Source organism: Strongylocentrotus purpuratus, unplaced genomic scaffold, assembly GCF_000002235.5.
Source record: "Strongylocentrotus purpuratus isolate Spur 01 unplaced genomic scaffold, Spur_5.0 spur5_scaffold_19, whole genome shotgun sequence".
Lineage (NCBI taxonomy): Eukaryota > Metazoa > Echinodermata > Echinoidea > Camarodonta > Strongylocentrotidae > Strongylocentrotus > Strongylocentrotus purpuratus.
The window spans coordinates 22,596,930-22,610,841 of NW_022145604.1; the positions used below are offsets into that span (position 1 = coordinate 22,596,930).

The 13,912-nt window shown below is 38.9% G+C and overlaps 1 protein-coding gene across 3 annotated transcripts in view; it reads left to right on the plus strand.

Annotated features, from left to right (window-relative positions):
• The first annotated feature begins 3,823 nt into the window (after positions 1-3,823).
• LOC577202 (serine/threonine-protein phosphatase 6 regulatory ankyrin repeat subunit A) overlaps positions 3,824-13,912 on the plus strand; it is a 55,270-nt gene continuing 45,181 nt past the window's right edge. The window contains exon 1 of one of the 3 annotated variants that reach the window (XM_030990606.1): positions 3,824-4,019. In XM_030990606.1, coding sequence (XP_030846466.1) covers positions 3,993-4,019 — 27 coding nt within the window. In that variant the 5' untranslated portion in view covers positions 3,824-3,992. Of the gene's footprint in view, positions 4,020-12,711; positions 13,353-13,912 lie in introns of those variants that run through there. The other 2 variants (XM_030990605.1, XM_011673165.2) reach the window with 2 other exon arrangements.

Sequence of the window (13,912 nt, forward strand, 5' to 3'; positions counted from 1 at the left end):
TTTCACTTTCAAAACATTCTCTAATATAGTTTCTATAGATAATAAACTGAGCAAAGTTTAAAATAAGATTGACAAGATTCATTTCTCAGGCTCTCTATTTCATGACCTATTAAAAGAAGTGTTTAGTTCAAAAAGATTTTAAAATCAAACAAAGTATCGATTAATTTGGATACAATCTTCCAAAAAAGCGAAACCTTCTTGCAAGCCAGGAGAAGGTGGTTACTGGAATCTTACACAAATCACATAGATTATTATTTTTAATCTTCTATTTACATAAATTGTCTTTATGGGCAATATTCTATGAATAAAATAAAATTGCTTAATTCTGTTGTCATTTACAAAGTAAAATTTATAATAAAGCACCGTTTTCCAGTAAAACTCATTGGGTAAAACAAAATAAACGTTCCAAAAATAAATGCACGGCAGATCTATTTTTTTTTAACATCAAATTTTGGCTCTCATGACCGCTACATTAATGGAGTCACCTGTTACTATTTCTATTGTACTGGATTCCACTGCATACGGTGGACTATTTACACATTGTAACCTATTACGTAACTTCTGCAACCAAAAATTCGGAAATGCACTTATTAACTTTGCCACTTTGAAGGCGGAAAATTATTCATTTTCTTGAAAATTAATACAAATGGATTCAACTTCTTTCCAGATACCGTTTACTAAGAATTGTTTCACTTTGAGAATATTGTTTCTCATCCAGTTTGGATAATACAATAACTCATTCATATCTTTAATATGGCTATTATACCAAATCATTTCATTTTCAATATATCTGTTACTTTAAACATATCAATATATTTCAATTCAGCCCAAGAACAAAACATGTCAACATAAAAGTTAGGCAACTGTTTTTTTCTACAAATACGATACATATCGCTCTTTTTGCAATTAAAATGCAAACAAAGTGGCAAATCTCCAATTTTCTTGATCCAATATTTAAACAAAATTTTCCAAGCACTTCATCTCTTAAATACTTATGAACCAATGAAAGATGGAATGACCGGCCTTTCGACTCTAAGTCAACCATTCCCAACCCCCCTTCTACTTCAGGATTGTGACAGATGTTTTGTTTAACCTTTTCTTTTTCAGAATTCCATAAAAATGTGTAAGTCAGTTTATTTATACGTTTAATTATTTCAGAAGGGATCGGAACTGCCGTGGCAGTATATGTACCATCTGAGACTAAATGTTTAATCACAACAACTTTTCCGTACAATGTAAGTTTTCTCATTTTCCATAAATCTGTTTATAAACAAAATCAATTTACAATGCAATGAAACAAGTCAATATTCTGTTTATAAACATATATTTCATATAAATCAATTTACAATGCAGTGTATATAGCAAAAACAGAAGGAAAATTATATACAGCAGAAAAACTCTTTTTCTTCTTGAAATAACATCACATAATGCATAAAGTTAATAAAATAGTTTAGCATAAAACATCCGAATATCAGTAATATAAAACCTGATATAGCAATTTTCTGAATAAATTATAACTCATGCTAGGTCAATGAGGTACATGGAATGCCTAAAATAAATGAGGTAATAGTATTTATACATAATTCATATGCAACGTACTGTAAAATTGAACCAAAAACATAAGATTGTGAATAAATCAATTGATGAATAGAAATAAGACTAAATAAAGATGAAAGCATTAAGATTGTTTTTAGTTGTAAATTTGATGACATCATATAGGCCTATCGTTTCACATCCGGAGTTGAGGCCCGGCATCAGTTTAAGTTCAAGTATAAATAACATAAGTAAAAGTATGAGTATAATATGAGTATAAGCATTTAAGTATATGTATGAGTATAATTAGTAGGCCTATGAAAAAGTATAGATGTAAGTATATAAGTCTAGGTTTGAATAAAAGTACAGAATACGGATAAGTATAAACATACATTATGACTTAAGTGTTTGTATAAGTATAAGTAATGAAGGCTATGAACTATAAGCTAAGTACTGTTGTATATTCAAGTATAGGCCTGTTTTTATATTCCTCGAGCTCAGTTCGCCCATGCATGGACCTATTAAGAATTTCACCATTGCAAATCTTCTTGCTGAGTTCCCTCAGATAACATACAATGTACAATTACAGAAGCAGCAGATACGAGGAAAGGGGGGGGGGGGGGTGGGGATTGGCAAAAAAGCCAAAAATGTCCAGAGTTACCACCCTCCTAGTAAATCGTAATATTCTTGCTAGACAAGAAATATATTACTGTCATGAGATTTCACAATCTTTCATGATTATGATATAATTATCTGTTATAACATCTGTTCAATAATAATGGGCTTGTATAATATGTGTGTTGATAATAAAGCAAATTTTGAAAAAGATTTTATTTGTAGCCGCAATTAAGCCTAAGCAATTTGGTGAACATCCGAGAATATTAAGATTTATAAGTGGGTTCAGATTAATATATATTGTATTCGTATAAAATACATGTGAAGGCGAAGGTGTGAAACTCAGAAATTTTTCTTGCTCAGTCGATTCACTTCTCCACATAAAAAAAAAACATCACCAGAGTCTCTTTTTCTCCTACAAAGGATGGCTTGCGTTCAGTAATGTTGTGGAAATCATAATTTTGAAATACGCTGTAATTTGCTCATGAGTTGAAATTTCTAATTGAAATCTGCTTGAGAAGGGTTTGCCTCCGACATTGCCGTTAAACAGCCAAGGAGCAATTTGTGCACCCCTCCCTGCCCTATAGCTCCTCTCTCCCTCCCGCCCTCTATCGCCCCTGCCAAATTTCTAAGCAAGAAAGAAATACGCTAATTATAATTTTTGTTAATCTACGGGGCAAGCGCGTAGCCAGGATTTCATTTTAGGGGGGGCGGTAGTGAGCACGCGAAGCGTGCGAATCACTTAAAGAGCGCGCGAAGCGCGCTCCCTAGGGGGGTGGGTGCAGGGAGGGGGGAGTTTCCCCCCTCCCGCGCGAAGCGCGGAAGCTTTGAAAGAAGACGATTCGTTGTACCTTTCTCGACTCATAATCCTTGTCTGAATTCAGTCCCTCCCCTCTCTCACGCGAAGCTTTGACGTTTCATTAAATTATTAGAGAAAGAATACGATTCGTTGTACCTTTCTCGACTCTTAATCCTTGTCTGAATTCTGTTCCCCCCCCCCTCTCACGCGAAGCTTTGACGTTTCATTACATTATTAGAGAAAGAAGACGATTCGTTGTACCTTTCTCGACTCATAATCCTTGTCTGAATTCAGTCCCTCCCCTCTCTCACGCGAAGCTTTGACGTTTCATTAAATTATTAGAGAAAGAATACGATTCGTTATACCTTTCTCGACTCTTAATCCTTGTCTGAATTCTGTTCCCCCCCCCTCTCACGCGAAGCTTTGACGTTTCATTACATTATTAGAGAAAGAAGACGATTTGTTGTACCTTTTCCGACTCATATTTCTTAATTTGAACTCAGTTTCCCCCTTCCCGCGCGAAGCGCGGAAGCTTTGACGATTCATTGTACCGTTCTCGACTCCTTTTCCCTTTTTCTTCCTACGTCCTCTTTCTTTTTTTTCTTCTCTTTCTCTCTCTTTTTTTTTTTGGCCGGCGTTTTTTTTTTTTTTTTTGGGGGGGGGGCGACCGCCCCCACCGCCCCCCCCCTGGCTACGCGCCTGCTACGGGGGCAAATAGTCATGAACTTTCTGTCAAAATCTTATAAATTCTGAATATTTTATCATCAATGTTTGCTATCGGTCGCAGACGAAGTTCTAACAGCTTTTCCAGCCCGAGTCAATGGTCAAACTGGATTAGAACCTAAGAGATCTAGCGCCACCTAACGTCGAAAAACGCGTGATGCATCTAAGCTTTCGGCAATGGCGGCGTACTGCAGTGATGCTGACTTTTCAAGTTAGATTCCGAATCGCGAATTCAGAGGAGAGGAGAGTTGACAGGGTGTTGAAACATATTCTAATTTTGGCACTCGGATTTCTAACACTGTGAACATTTACCCTGTCCGACATGGTACTTCAGCAGTTAGATCATGAGGTAAGAAAGATTTTGTCGCCAGTTTTGCTGTGTGAGTCTGACTCTGTGTGTGACTGTATTACCATGATTACGTGTGTGACACTTGAGGTCAATCTCAGACTCGGTGACAGTTTTAGTTGTGAATCGTGTTGAGTGTAAACTTGTCTTGCTTGTGACGTTGCTTTGCGTGTGTTGTCACTGTAAATATCCTAGATTAACTTAGCCTGAAGGACTAGTTGATAATATTGGTATCACCTAGTCTTAGGCCTAATTGACACCCATACTGTTAAAAACCCGTCCATGAATAGGGAGGCCAATGCCCAAATCTAACTTTTTAATTACGAATTTGTTTAAAATAAAACAAAGATTAAAAGAAAGCATTTACTTTCACTAAGAAAACTCACCCATCTGCCGACTCCAGAAGTTCCATAAAATAGGAGATATCCAGCTAGTTCCTATGAGCTTTCTTCTACGCCTGGCCGTACGTAAGAGCCTTGGCTTGAAACAATCAATTTCATGGTCCCAAAAATTACGTCGAGAATTAGACAGGCCCCAGGGAATGGGCGTGTCATCATGGTCATTGCCCGGACAACAAGTTCAAAACTTCGCGCGAAAGTACATTCATCATCACCGGCTAGCCTTGAATTAGTCGCACACACCGACACAGTACTGCAGGCCGTCCAGGTACGGTAATTGCATGCAAGCCGCAATCGAGCCATGCTAGCCATGCCACGGCATGGAGGCTCAAAACATAATGAGAGAAAGCTCGAAAACCACTCATTGTAAATTAAGAAAATTATTGAAATAAATAAATAGGCCTACCTTAGTTTTGATATGTATTCCAATTATTTCCTCATGAGTAAAGATCAATCTGACACTGCAAAATCCAACAGTTGCAGCGAACACAATACGATCGATAAATCCAACAGTTGCAGCGAACACAATACGGAATCAAACATAGTCAATAGGACTGCACGCATTGATAGACGTGTACTGACGGAGATATTTCTCTCTCTCTCTCTCTCTCTCTCACTAACCATATGATGATATCATACACTAAAACACACACGTTCAAATCATGGCATTCATTACACTTCTCAATTTGAGTATAGACTGCTCACGTAGACTTTTTTTTTTTTACTGAAATGTCTTTTTTTACACTTCTCATACATTACTGCACGACACTGACCTAGTGCTGAGAATAAGGTACTATGTGTGAGACTACGTCAAATTTGTTTTGCGCGCGATGAGACCGGACCTCATACATATTCATATTATGATGTCGCAAGACTTCTATTTTGGGCTGGAACAATGACGTCTCTGTTCACAGTTTTGCTCCCCAATTTGAGATGGCTCTAGCTATGGGGCTCAAACCAACGCAAGATTGACAAAAACATCGTACTCTATCTACCTTTGATTGTGCAGTTTGTAAAAATCTGCAATTAAAAAGATATAATCCTTTTTCGTTATATTTTCTAGTTGTTAAAAGTGACATTTGTGCACAACTGATATGTTAATCTCTATCAAAAGTTCTTTGATATTAAATTGATTCCATATTTTTAGGCGCTACCTTCAGTCATTGAGAAGGATTTTAGTGAGCTAACCTCATCGCCCTCTAGGACCCGTCTAGTTTCTCTTGTCCGTCCGTTATTTTCGTCTGCTAGCGCAATTATTGGATCAAAATACATCAAAATCTGCAAGATCGTCAACAAATGGTGAAAGACCATTACAGATCCGTGATTATAGGTATGTTGTGGAGTGTGTAATTGTGTATTTGTTATACATTTTATTCCATAGATATTTGTTTTCTTTTTTTTCCCCTTTTTTTTTCTTCTGGTAATTTTCTGACTTGGACGACGAGCGCACAAATCGTAGGCGTAGAAGCCTTACGCCCGGGCATTGGCTTCCCTACCATGAATGAAGGGTGATGACTGATGACTGATGTTGTTGACATGGTAAACTAGTCGTCTAAACCCAAAATATTGGGCGCTAGTGTAGTTCCGTATCCATTTTTTTAGCAGCTTAATATCCATTATTAGCAAAAGAGTTTTAGCCCAATTTTTTACTCATTTTAATCATAATCATATATCGCAATTTCCACCTGAATTTGGATCACACCCGACATCGGGAAGCCTCCGTTTTGGACTTCGATGTCGACGTCGTCGCTCAGTAGTCAGTACCGTCTCTACGCACCTCAAACTGAAGCTATTGTGGCGTAACCGGGCTCTGCCGGGGTAGCGTTCTGCCTTGCAGTCTCTCAAAACCAGGTCCACGCTCTCGACAATCATTCATCAACTATATCTCTCAGTGGGCTCTCACAAAAGTATATTGTGTAAGAAATAACGTGGACTAGCTCTCATTTTACTCACTCCCGCAATCACTGAATTTCTGACAGGACTAAAGTCTTGTCAAGAAACAACACTTGCACAGTATCTGCAGTTCAAGTAACTTTACTCGTTCCTGGTAACGGACCTGTCGCAACGACAGCCCGACGCTGACTGACTGACACAACGGCTCAACGCCGACTCACAGATCACAACTATACAGAACCTGTCTCAGCGACAGCTGAACGCTGACTGACTGACTTCTCACGATGTACATATATTTCACAATTAACTATAACGCCCTCTATGTCTCACTAAATTACTGGGCTAGTTATGAGCTACACTATCATTATCAGTCCAAAAATATGCAGACTTCTCGTATGGTTTATGGTATTACGCGCATGCACGATACCATAAATCATACGAGAAGTTTGCATAATTTTGGACTGATAGCTTCAGTTTGTTGAGGTGCAGGACTACAGTGTAGAGACGGTACTGAGCAACGACGTCGACATCAAAGCCCTAATCGGAGGCTTCCCGATGTAGGATGTGATCCAAATTCAGGTGGAAAATGCAATAGGCCTAGGCCTTATGATTTAAATGAGTAAACAATTGGGCTAAAATTCTCTTATTTAGAATGGATATTAAACTGCTAAAAAAATGGATACGCAACTACACTAGTGCCAAATATTGTAATCTTCTTCTTCCATCTTCCTCATTAAATCGTTCGTGATCACCCATTCCCACGCGAATGCCAGAGGTCCGACTAACCTTGGAAACTTAACTAGTCTACCTTCACTCTTCAGACTGACTTCGCTAGTACTAGTCTCTTCTTTCTACTCATAGGCCTATTCATAATTTTATTTTAGTACAAATGCTTAGGGCCTACATCGAAAGGTGTGTTGCGGTGCAGTGTGGTGACTTCAACGCACCCATTGGAGAAAAGCCCACTTTTCTTGAAAGGGTGTGTTGAGAACGGAGTACCGTCTTAACACACCCTTCGGGATTAGCGGGTGGTCTTTCCTCGAAAGGGTGCGTCGACTAGTTTTTCACATCAGTCGTTTAAAATGTTTAAGGAATAGAAGTGTCGTTTTATAAATTGAAATAATCAAACTTGAACTACTTTTTACGTACATTGCGTAGTCTTTCAGATCAGGCGAAAATGGGCACCGATCAGATTTTAAAGGGGTATTTATCGGAGTTGAAGGAGGCACTTATCTGAAGTGAAAAGGAGTAGTGCCTCGAAACCTGAAAAGGGTCATTTACCAGAGAAGGGGCACTTACGAGAAGGGGAAGGGGCTCTGTTTTTAATGGGGCACTTATCATTTGGAAAATGGGAACTTGTCGAAGGACAGGGGCACGTGTCCAAATAAAAGGGGCACTTTGACTAATTAATAGGGGCATTTAAAAAGTGGGGGCACAATGTTTTTTAACATGGGATAGCTATACGATGAATTTTGTGTGTGTGGACATGGGGTATGGCGCATGCACAGTTTTCACTGAATTTAATGAACTGTCTGCTCGCGCACAGTGACAGGCACAGCTTAAAAGTGTTCCATTGCTCGATGAGTCGATGCAGTCTATGATAGTCGAATGTGTATTGACTTAGTATAGTACATGCGGCTGAAAACCACTGCCGAGACTTTGGAAATGAAAATTGAAATTGCCACGTCAACTCTTGTTTCTTTTCAGGATTTTCCTTATTTTGAGACAGTAACAAAATTTACTTTCATCAAGTTCCATGATTTGAATAATTCCATAGATTTTTAAGTGTCTCTGTGTCTGCAAAGGTCCAAATCCCCTCTGTTAATCTACTTCATAATTCATATTTATTGTAAAACCTTATGAAAAAGCTGAAGACGAACACCAGGAAACAAGCGAGTTCTTGATCCATGTACTGTATGACGTGTTTAAGGCAACCTACTATTTCTTTCAACCTGGCTTGAGCATCATAGGCTTGGAAATGTGCCAATATTGATTATTTTTTATGATCAAATTCAGGATTTTGGGTAATTTTTTATTGGTCGCTAAAGGACTTTGATAATGTGAATGACAATTTCTGTGTGTTTTGATACTACTTGAGTAAGCTGGTGCATCAAATGGAAATGATAGGTCAAATTGTATACAGTGTAGCAGCAGTAATTAAATGACAGGCCTGCACTTTATTCTAGGTCTCTGCTAAAAAAGTAGGGGTTTCCAAGATATTTTATTTAAATAGAAGTTATTTTGAAGTTCTCATTTAATTTTCTCCTTTCTATAATATACCGGTAGTGGGATTTACACCATGGACCAATCCTAAAATAGCATGGCACTTTTTGTCCCCCTGTCTCACCATCTTAGCCAATTTGGAATCTAAGGATTCTAGGGAAGCCTCTAGGAAATTAATTTTTCATTAATGGATGGGTTACTTTCATCTCATTCTTATCTATAACTACAGGGAGAGTACATGTAAGAGAAGACTATTTTAACTTGCATGTAGCCCAGTCCCTTCTCTCCCCCAAATGTACAAAACCATTTGATTCACTCAATGTTTAGATTATGCTTCACTGGTAGTGGTAGACCCCAGACGTGTCATTGACTCACGAGTGCAAATATTGAGATCCATCATTGAAACTCAAAATGAACATGTGTACACAATACACATGCATGTATTTAAAGATTTTTGTGTTAAAATTAATCCAATAACATTTTTGTGTGTGAGAAAATATCAAATAACATGAAACCCCTCCCCATCAAAATTAAACAAAAATCTGCATGAGGAACAGGGAGCAGTTTCTCAAAACTGTCAGGCTAACTTTTCGGTAGGCTTGAGTCGGTACGGTCGATCACACTGGGACCCGACCGTTGCCGTCGGGTCCCGGTTTCGTTTTTTGAGAACCGATGCTCCGAAAAAAATAAGGAAATATGTAAGAAATTGCAGTTTTGCACACCACTAAAATCAATCCACCTTAAAACTTAAGTATTTAATGGTTACCAATTATATTCTAGCTCATCCTGAATCAATCCGAACTGCTGATATAAATATGGGTTGCAATTAGGCAGTTCGCCCCATGGGGTTGTTGTTGCCAGCTGCTAGCTAGCTACTGTACTGGTCGGGTCTCTCGGCAGGAATCAGGTTGAAAGAAACATTAATGTTTGAATAATAAAACGGCTTTCTAAAAGTACTTCTTTGCAACATCCCGACCGAATAATTTTTAAAAGACAAAATATATATTTTTTCTTTGATTTTGAACACCGCATGCTTCTTTTAAAAGCTGAAAATTACTTGGTAATCACAAGAAGTTTCCATACGGATAGCTGTTGCAAGGCAAGTTCAGACTAGTCTCGGAAAAATGCGCACTGTGCTCCTCGTTAGCTGTAATGCGTGCCAGAACGAACCCAAAAAAAGACGTGATCGTAACGAGAAAAAAAATCATTAAAAACTACGAGAGCACAATTGGATTGACAACTACTTAAAATTATCGTAAGCAGATACATAACTTGGAGGAAGAAAACAATAGTTGTCCAAGAAAAGCCACATAAATAGTGATATTTTAGGAGTTACTATAGGTACAATCATTATCGGAAGGGCCTGCTGCAATATCCGAATTACACGTGTTTAAATTGAACACGAGGCTATACGAGGCAAATACCGCCCTCTACGGTAAAAAGCAGTTTAACAAAGGATTCAAGTATTTGCAGCAGGCTCCTTGCGATAAAAATGTACTCAGTTACTCCTCGATTATCACAATTTCTGTGGCATTTCTTGGGCGATTAATGAATTCTTTGTCCAAGTTATCTATCTGATTATGGTAATTTTGAGCAGTAGTTGTCTTTCCAATCGTGCTCTCGTAGTTTTTAATGATTTTTTTCTCGTTACGATCACGTCTTTGTTTGGGTATGTTCTGGCATGCATTACAGCTAATTACGAGGAGCACTGCGCATTTTTCCGAGACTAGTCTCAACTTGCCTTGCAACGCTATCCGTATCGAAACTCTTGATTACCAAGTAATTTTCAGCTTTAAAAAAAAAGCATGCGATGTTTAAAATAAGAGATATATATTTGTTTTGTCTTTAAAATATTATATGATCGGTATATTGCACAGAAGAAATTTTTAGAAAGCCGTTTTATTATTCTAACATTCATATTTTTTGACCAGATTTATTCAACCTGCATGAATCGAAATGGCGGCTCGAATGTTGTCTTTACATTTCTGCCCCAGTTTTTTTACTTTTAGAGGCACGATAATGGCACTAAACATCGCCAATCATGGATGAAAATAATGTCAAATGGAAGAATATACCGATCTGAGCCGAGGTATGCATGTGCTTATTAATTTGATTGATAAAAAAGGTCACTTTTAAGGGACATACTGATGATATGCGCTTTTTATAGAGGCAAGTGACAAATCCTGCGAGCTGATTTCGGGACACCGGGTCCCGATCGGTACATGGCCGTCGGGACCCGGTTTATGAAAATCCCGACATGACTCAGGCCTACTTTTCGGACATCCCATTGGAACGCATGTTCTAGAATCAACACGCATTTCTATGGGATGTCCACAAAGTTAGACTTATGACGGTTTCAAGAAACTGGCCCCTGATACATGTTAGTGAACATGTACTGTACATGCAATGACAAGTGACTTTATAAGTTCATGTACAGTATGTATACCACGGTCTTCAATGCAGATGAGTTGATCTCTGTAGGAAAGCGATGGTGGTGTTTGCTTTCTGGCAGGTGTTAGTGATGTCAGTTTTTACTTCAGGTCCTGTGTCATGGTAATGCCCTTGGTAGCATTGAACAAAACTGTCTTAAACAATTTGGCTGACAACCCATTGAACTGAGTGATGTCAATGGGATGTTTTTTTTCTTCAAACAGTTTCTTGTAACGAACCCCAGGTATTTGATGGATATCACAGGGTCCAGGGTAGCACTGTCCAGGAACTAGTGCTGGTGAATTGGTAGTTGTGTCCTTTTTCTTGTGACAGTAATGGCAAGTTGTTTTTGTTGGTTTCATCCTCCAATCTGAAACCCATTTGCTTAGTACACTTTACATGAAGGTCATTTTGGAAGTCAGCAGTGTCTTGCTGTGACTTGATAGTTAGGTATGCCTATTATCAGCAGGGGCTGGACAGTTGATGACACAATGTTTGGCATGTCGATGTCATGCATACATGTAGAGAAGAGAAAGAGGTATGGTCCAAGGACTGATCCCTGTGGGACTCCATCTCACCAGATTGTGCTTGATCAAGGATGAGTCTTGTGCCTCTACCTCCTGTTACTGATAAAGTTAATGAAGTTTTGTTCTACTATACCATAGTGGTTTAGCTCCTGAAGAACCCTCCCATGGCAAACTTTATCAAAGGCTTTGATGAAACCTGTGATGAGCATGTTAGTCTAGTTTTCCCCACCATGGTGTTGGTGAGGTCACTGATGTACAATGTACATTCGTAGCCAAGCAGCACATGATCTTTTTCTATTGGACTCTAGATGTATTTCACAGAGGAAGAGGATGTTATTATTGCTTGATTTGCTCCGTATGTCATGTTGTTGGGAGGAATAATATGTTCAGCATCCATACATGTTTAGCGGCTATGGGCAGTAGTTTCTTGGATCTGTCTCGTGACCTTTCTTGTGGATGGGCACTATGTTTGCATGTCTCATGTTTTTAGGCACTTCCAAGATCCCATCAGTCTTATATGATCATCTGAATGTGATGTATAAGATAGGGGTGATGATGAAGACCCATTCATTTCACGATTCAAGATTAATGCCATCTGGGACTTGAAAACTATTCTTCTTTTCTTTGTTTGTACCAAAACACAAGACCCCTGACACAGATCATAAGTGAATAAAAAGTGATATGGCTTGGCCATATACTTGTACTTTGTAGGAAAGAAGATAGAAATTCTACATGTACATTGTACATGAAATATGGTGTTTGATTGGAAACTGTCGGAAGAACAACGATAGGAACGCCCATAAATACGTGGAGGAGAACAGTAGACAATAACCTAAGACACTGAATACAATATTCAGACAGAGCGGCGCGAAACCACGTATTTCGGTGTGCAAGCTAAAGAGAGTTTACGAGTGGCTCAAGTTTTGTAGAGGAATATTGCCCACTACCCAAAATGGCAGAGACATTTTTTTTTAAATAACAATTTTATTTTTGAATGTTAAGAAGCTTCATTGGAAATAGATCTCAGCAATGGGATTTACAGCAGAAATCTTTTCTCTAAAAATGGGTTGATTGGCGGTCAGTTACGTGGTGTATCGAAACAGCGTGGGTATTGTTAGGCTCCCAGAGAGCTGACATTGCAACACAGCCTCTTTCTCCATCTACATGTACAAGTTGCGGCCCTTATACTCCATAATCACAATGATGCCATTTACAAGTGTATGAAGGTAACGATCCCAAATCAAGAAGATTTACTTACAAAGTTGAGTTTAAAAAAACACTTTGTAGTGCCATGCCTTACGAAAAATGGATCACAGTTCAATTGTGCGATGTGCTTGGTACTATTTGATACACCCAAATCCCTAAATTGAGACAGGTGGCTCATTATAACTATGCAGACTAATCATAATTTGATTGGGATTTTTGCAAAGTCAGGAGAGAGGGAGAGTGAGAGTAGGGGGAAATACCCTGTCTTGCCTGATTGGCACCAACCAGGCGTTTCCACAGGAAGCAGTAATTTGGCGCATCCTGCCGCTCCGCAGTATGACACATGGTTCTCCCCTTCCCCATCGGGTTGTCTCCTACACATTGTAGTCCTGCAGATACCTTCAACGCATATGTCACCCGTCGTGTATGTTGTAGTCCAACCGTGTGGGAGCTCTATTTGCAAACTGCATGCAAAATCCTGCACGTTGCACTTCGTAGTGGATAGATTGTGAGTTGGTCTAACTTGAGAGCCTGGTCCTGTCAACATGGAAGGCTTGGACTTGTTCTGGCAGCAGAGGGAAGACCCCATCTCGGTTGTAGACCCCTCGGCAGTCTTCGGAGAGCTCTTGTTCAACGCGGACATTGCAAGAAACCGCTGTGTAAGTGACTCTTCCGCTATCCCCCCTACCCTTGTCACCAATGCCTTGGTCTCATCGGGTCATACTGACCACTATTCTAAGAGCAGTTCCTGGGACCTGTTTCATTGAACCTACACCTGCCAAATTTATCTGGCAAGTTTGCTTACAACCGATGCATACAAGTACATTTTAATTGCTTTCCGTTGATTAATGATTTTTGTTTACCAGTATCAAGTTTTATCAAACAGCCAGGGCCCAGATTTGTTTTCAATAAATGAGTTTGATGTTTTCACATCTGTGGCACTATTCATTTGTACAGGAACCATTTGTAACAATCAGATATATGCTGGTAACACTGAACAATGCACAGTTACTAGTGCATATCTTTGTGGGGTTACTTAATTTTTTTCTTCATTCATTACCCTTTTTTTTAATTTTACAGTGGTTGTGGAAACAAGGTTTACTCAAGGTTTTAAACCACAAGCAATCCTATGATTTGAAACTACAAGCAGCGGAATGGGGGTCCTCACTTGAAGTGTTAGCTCAATTTCAATTAACTTTGAAGTTTTGCTCGCCCAGCT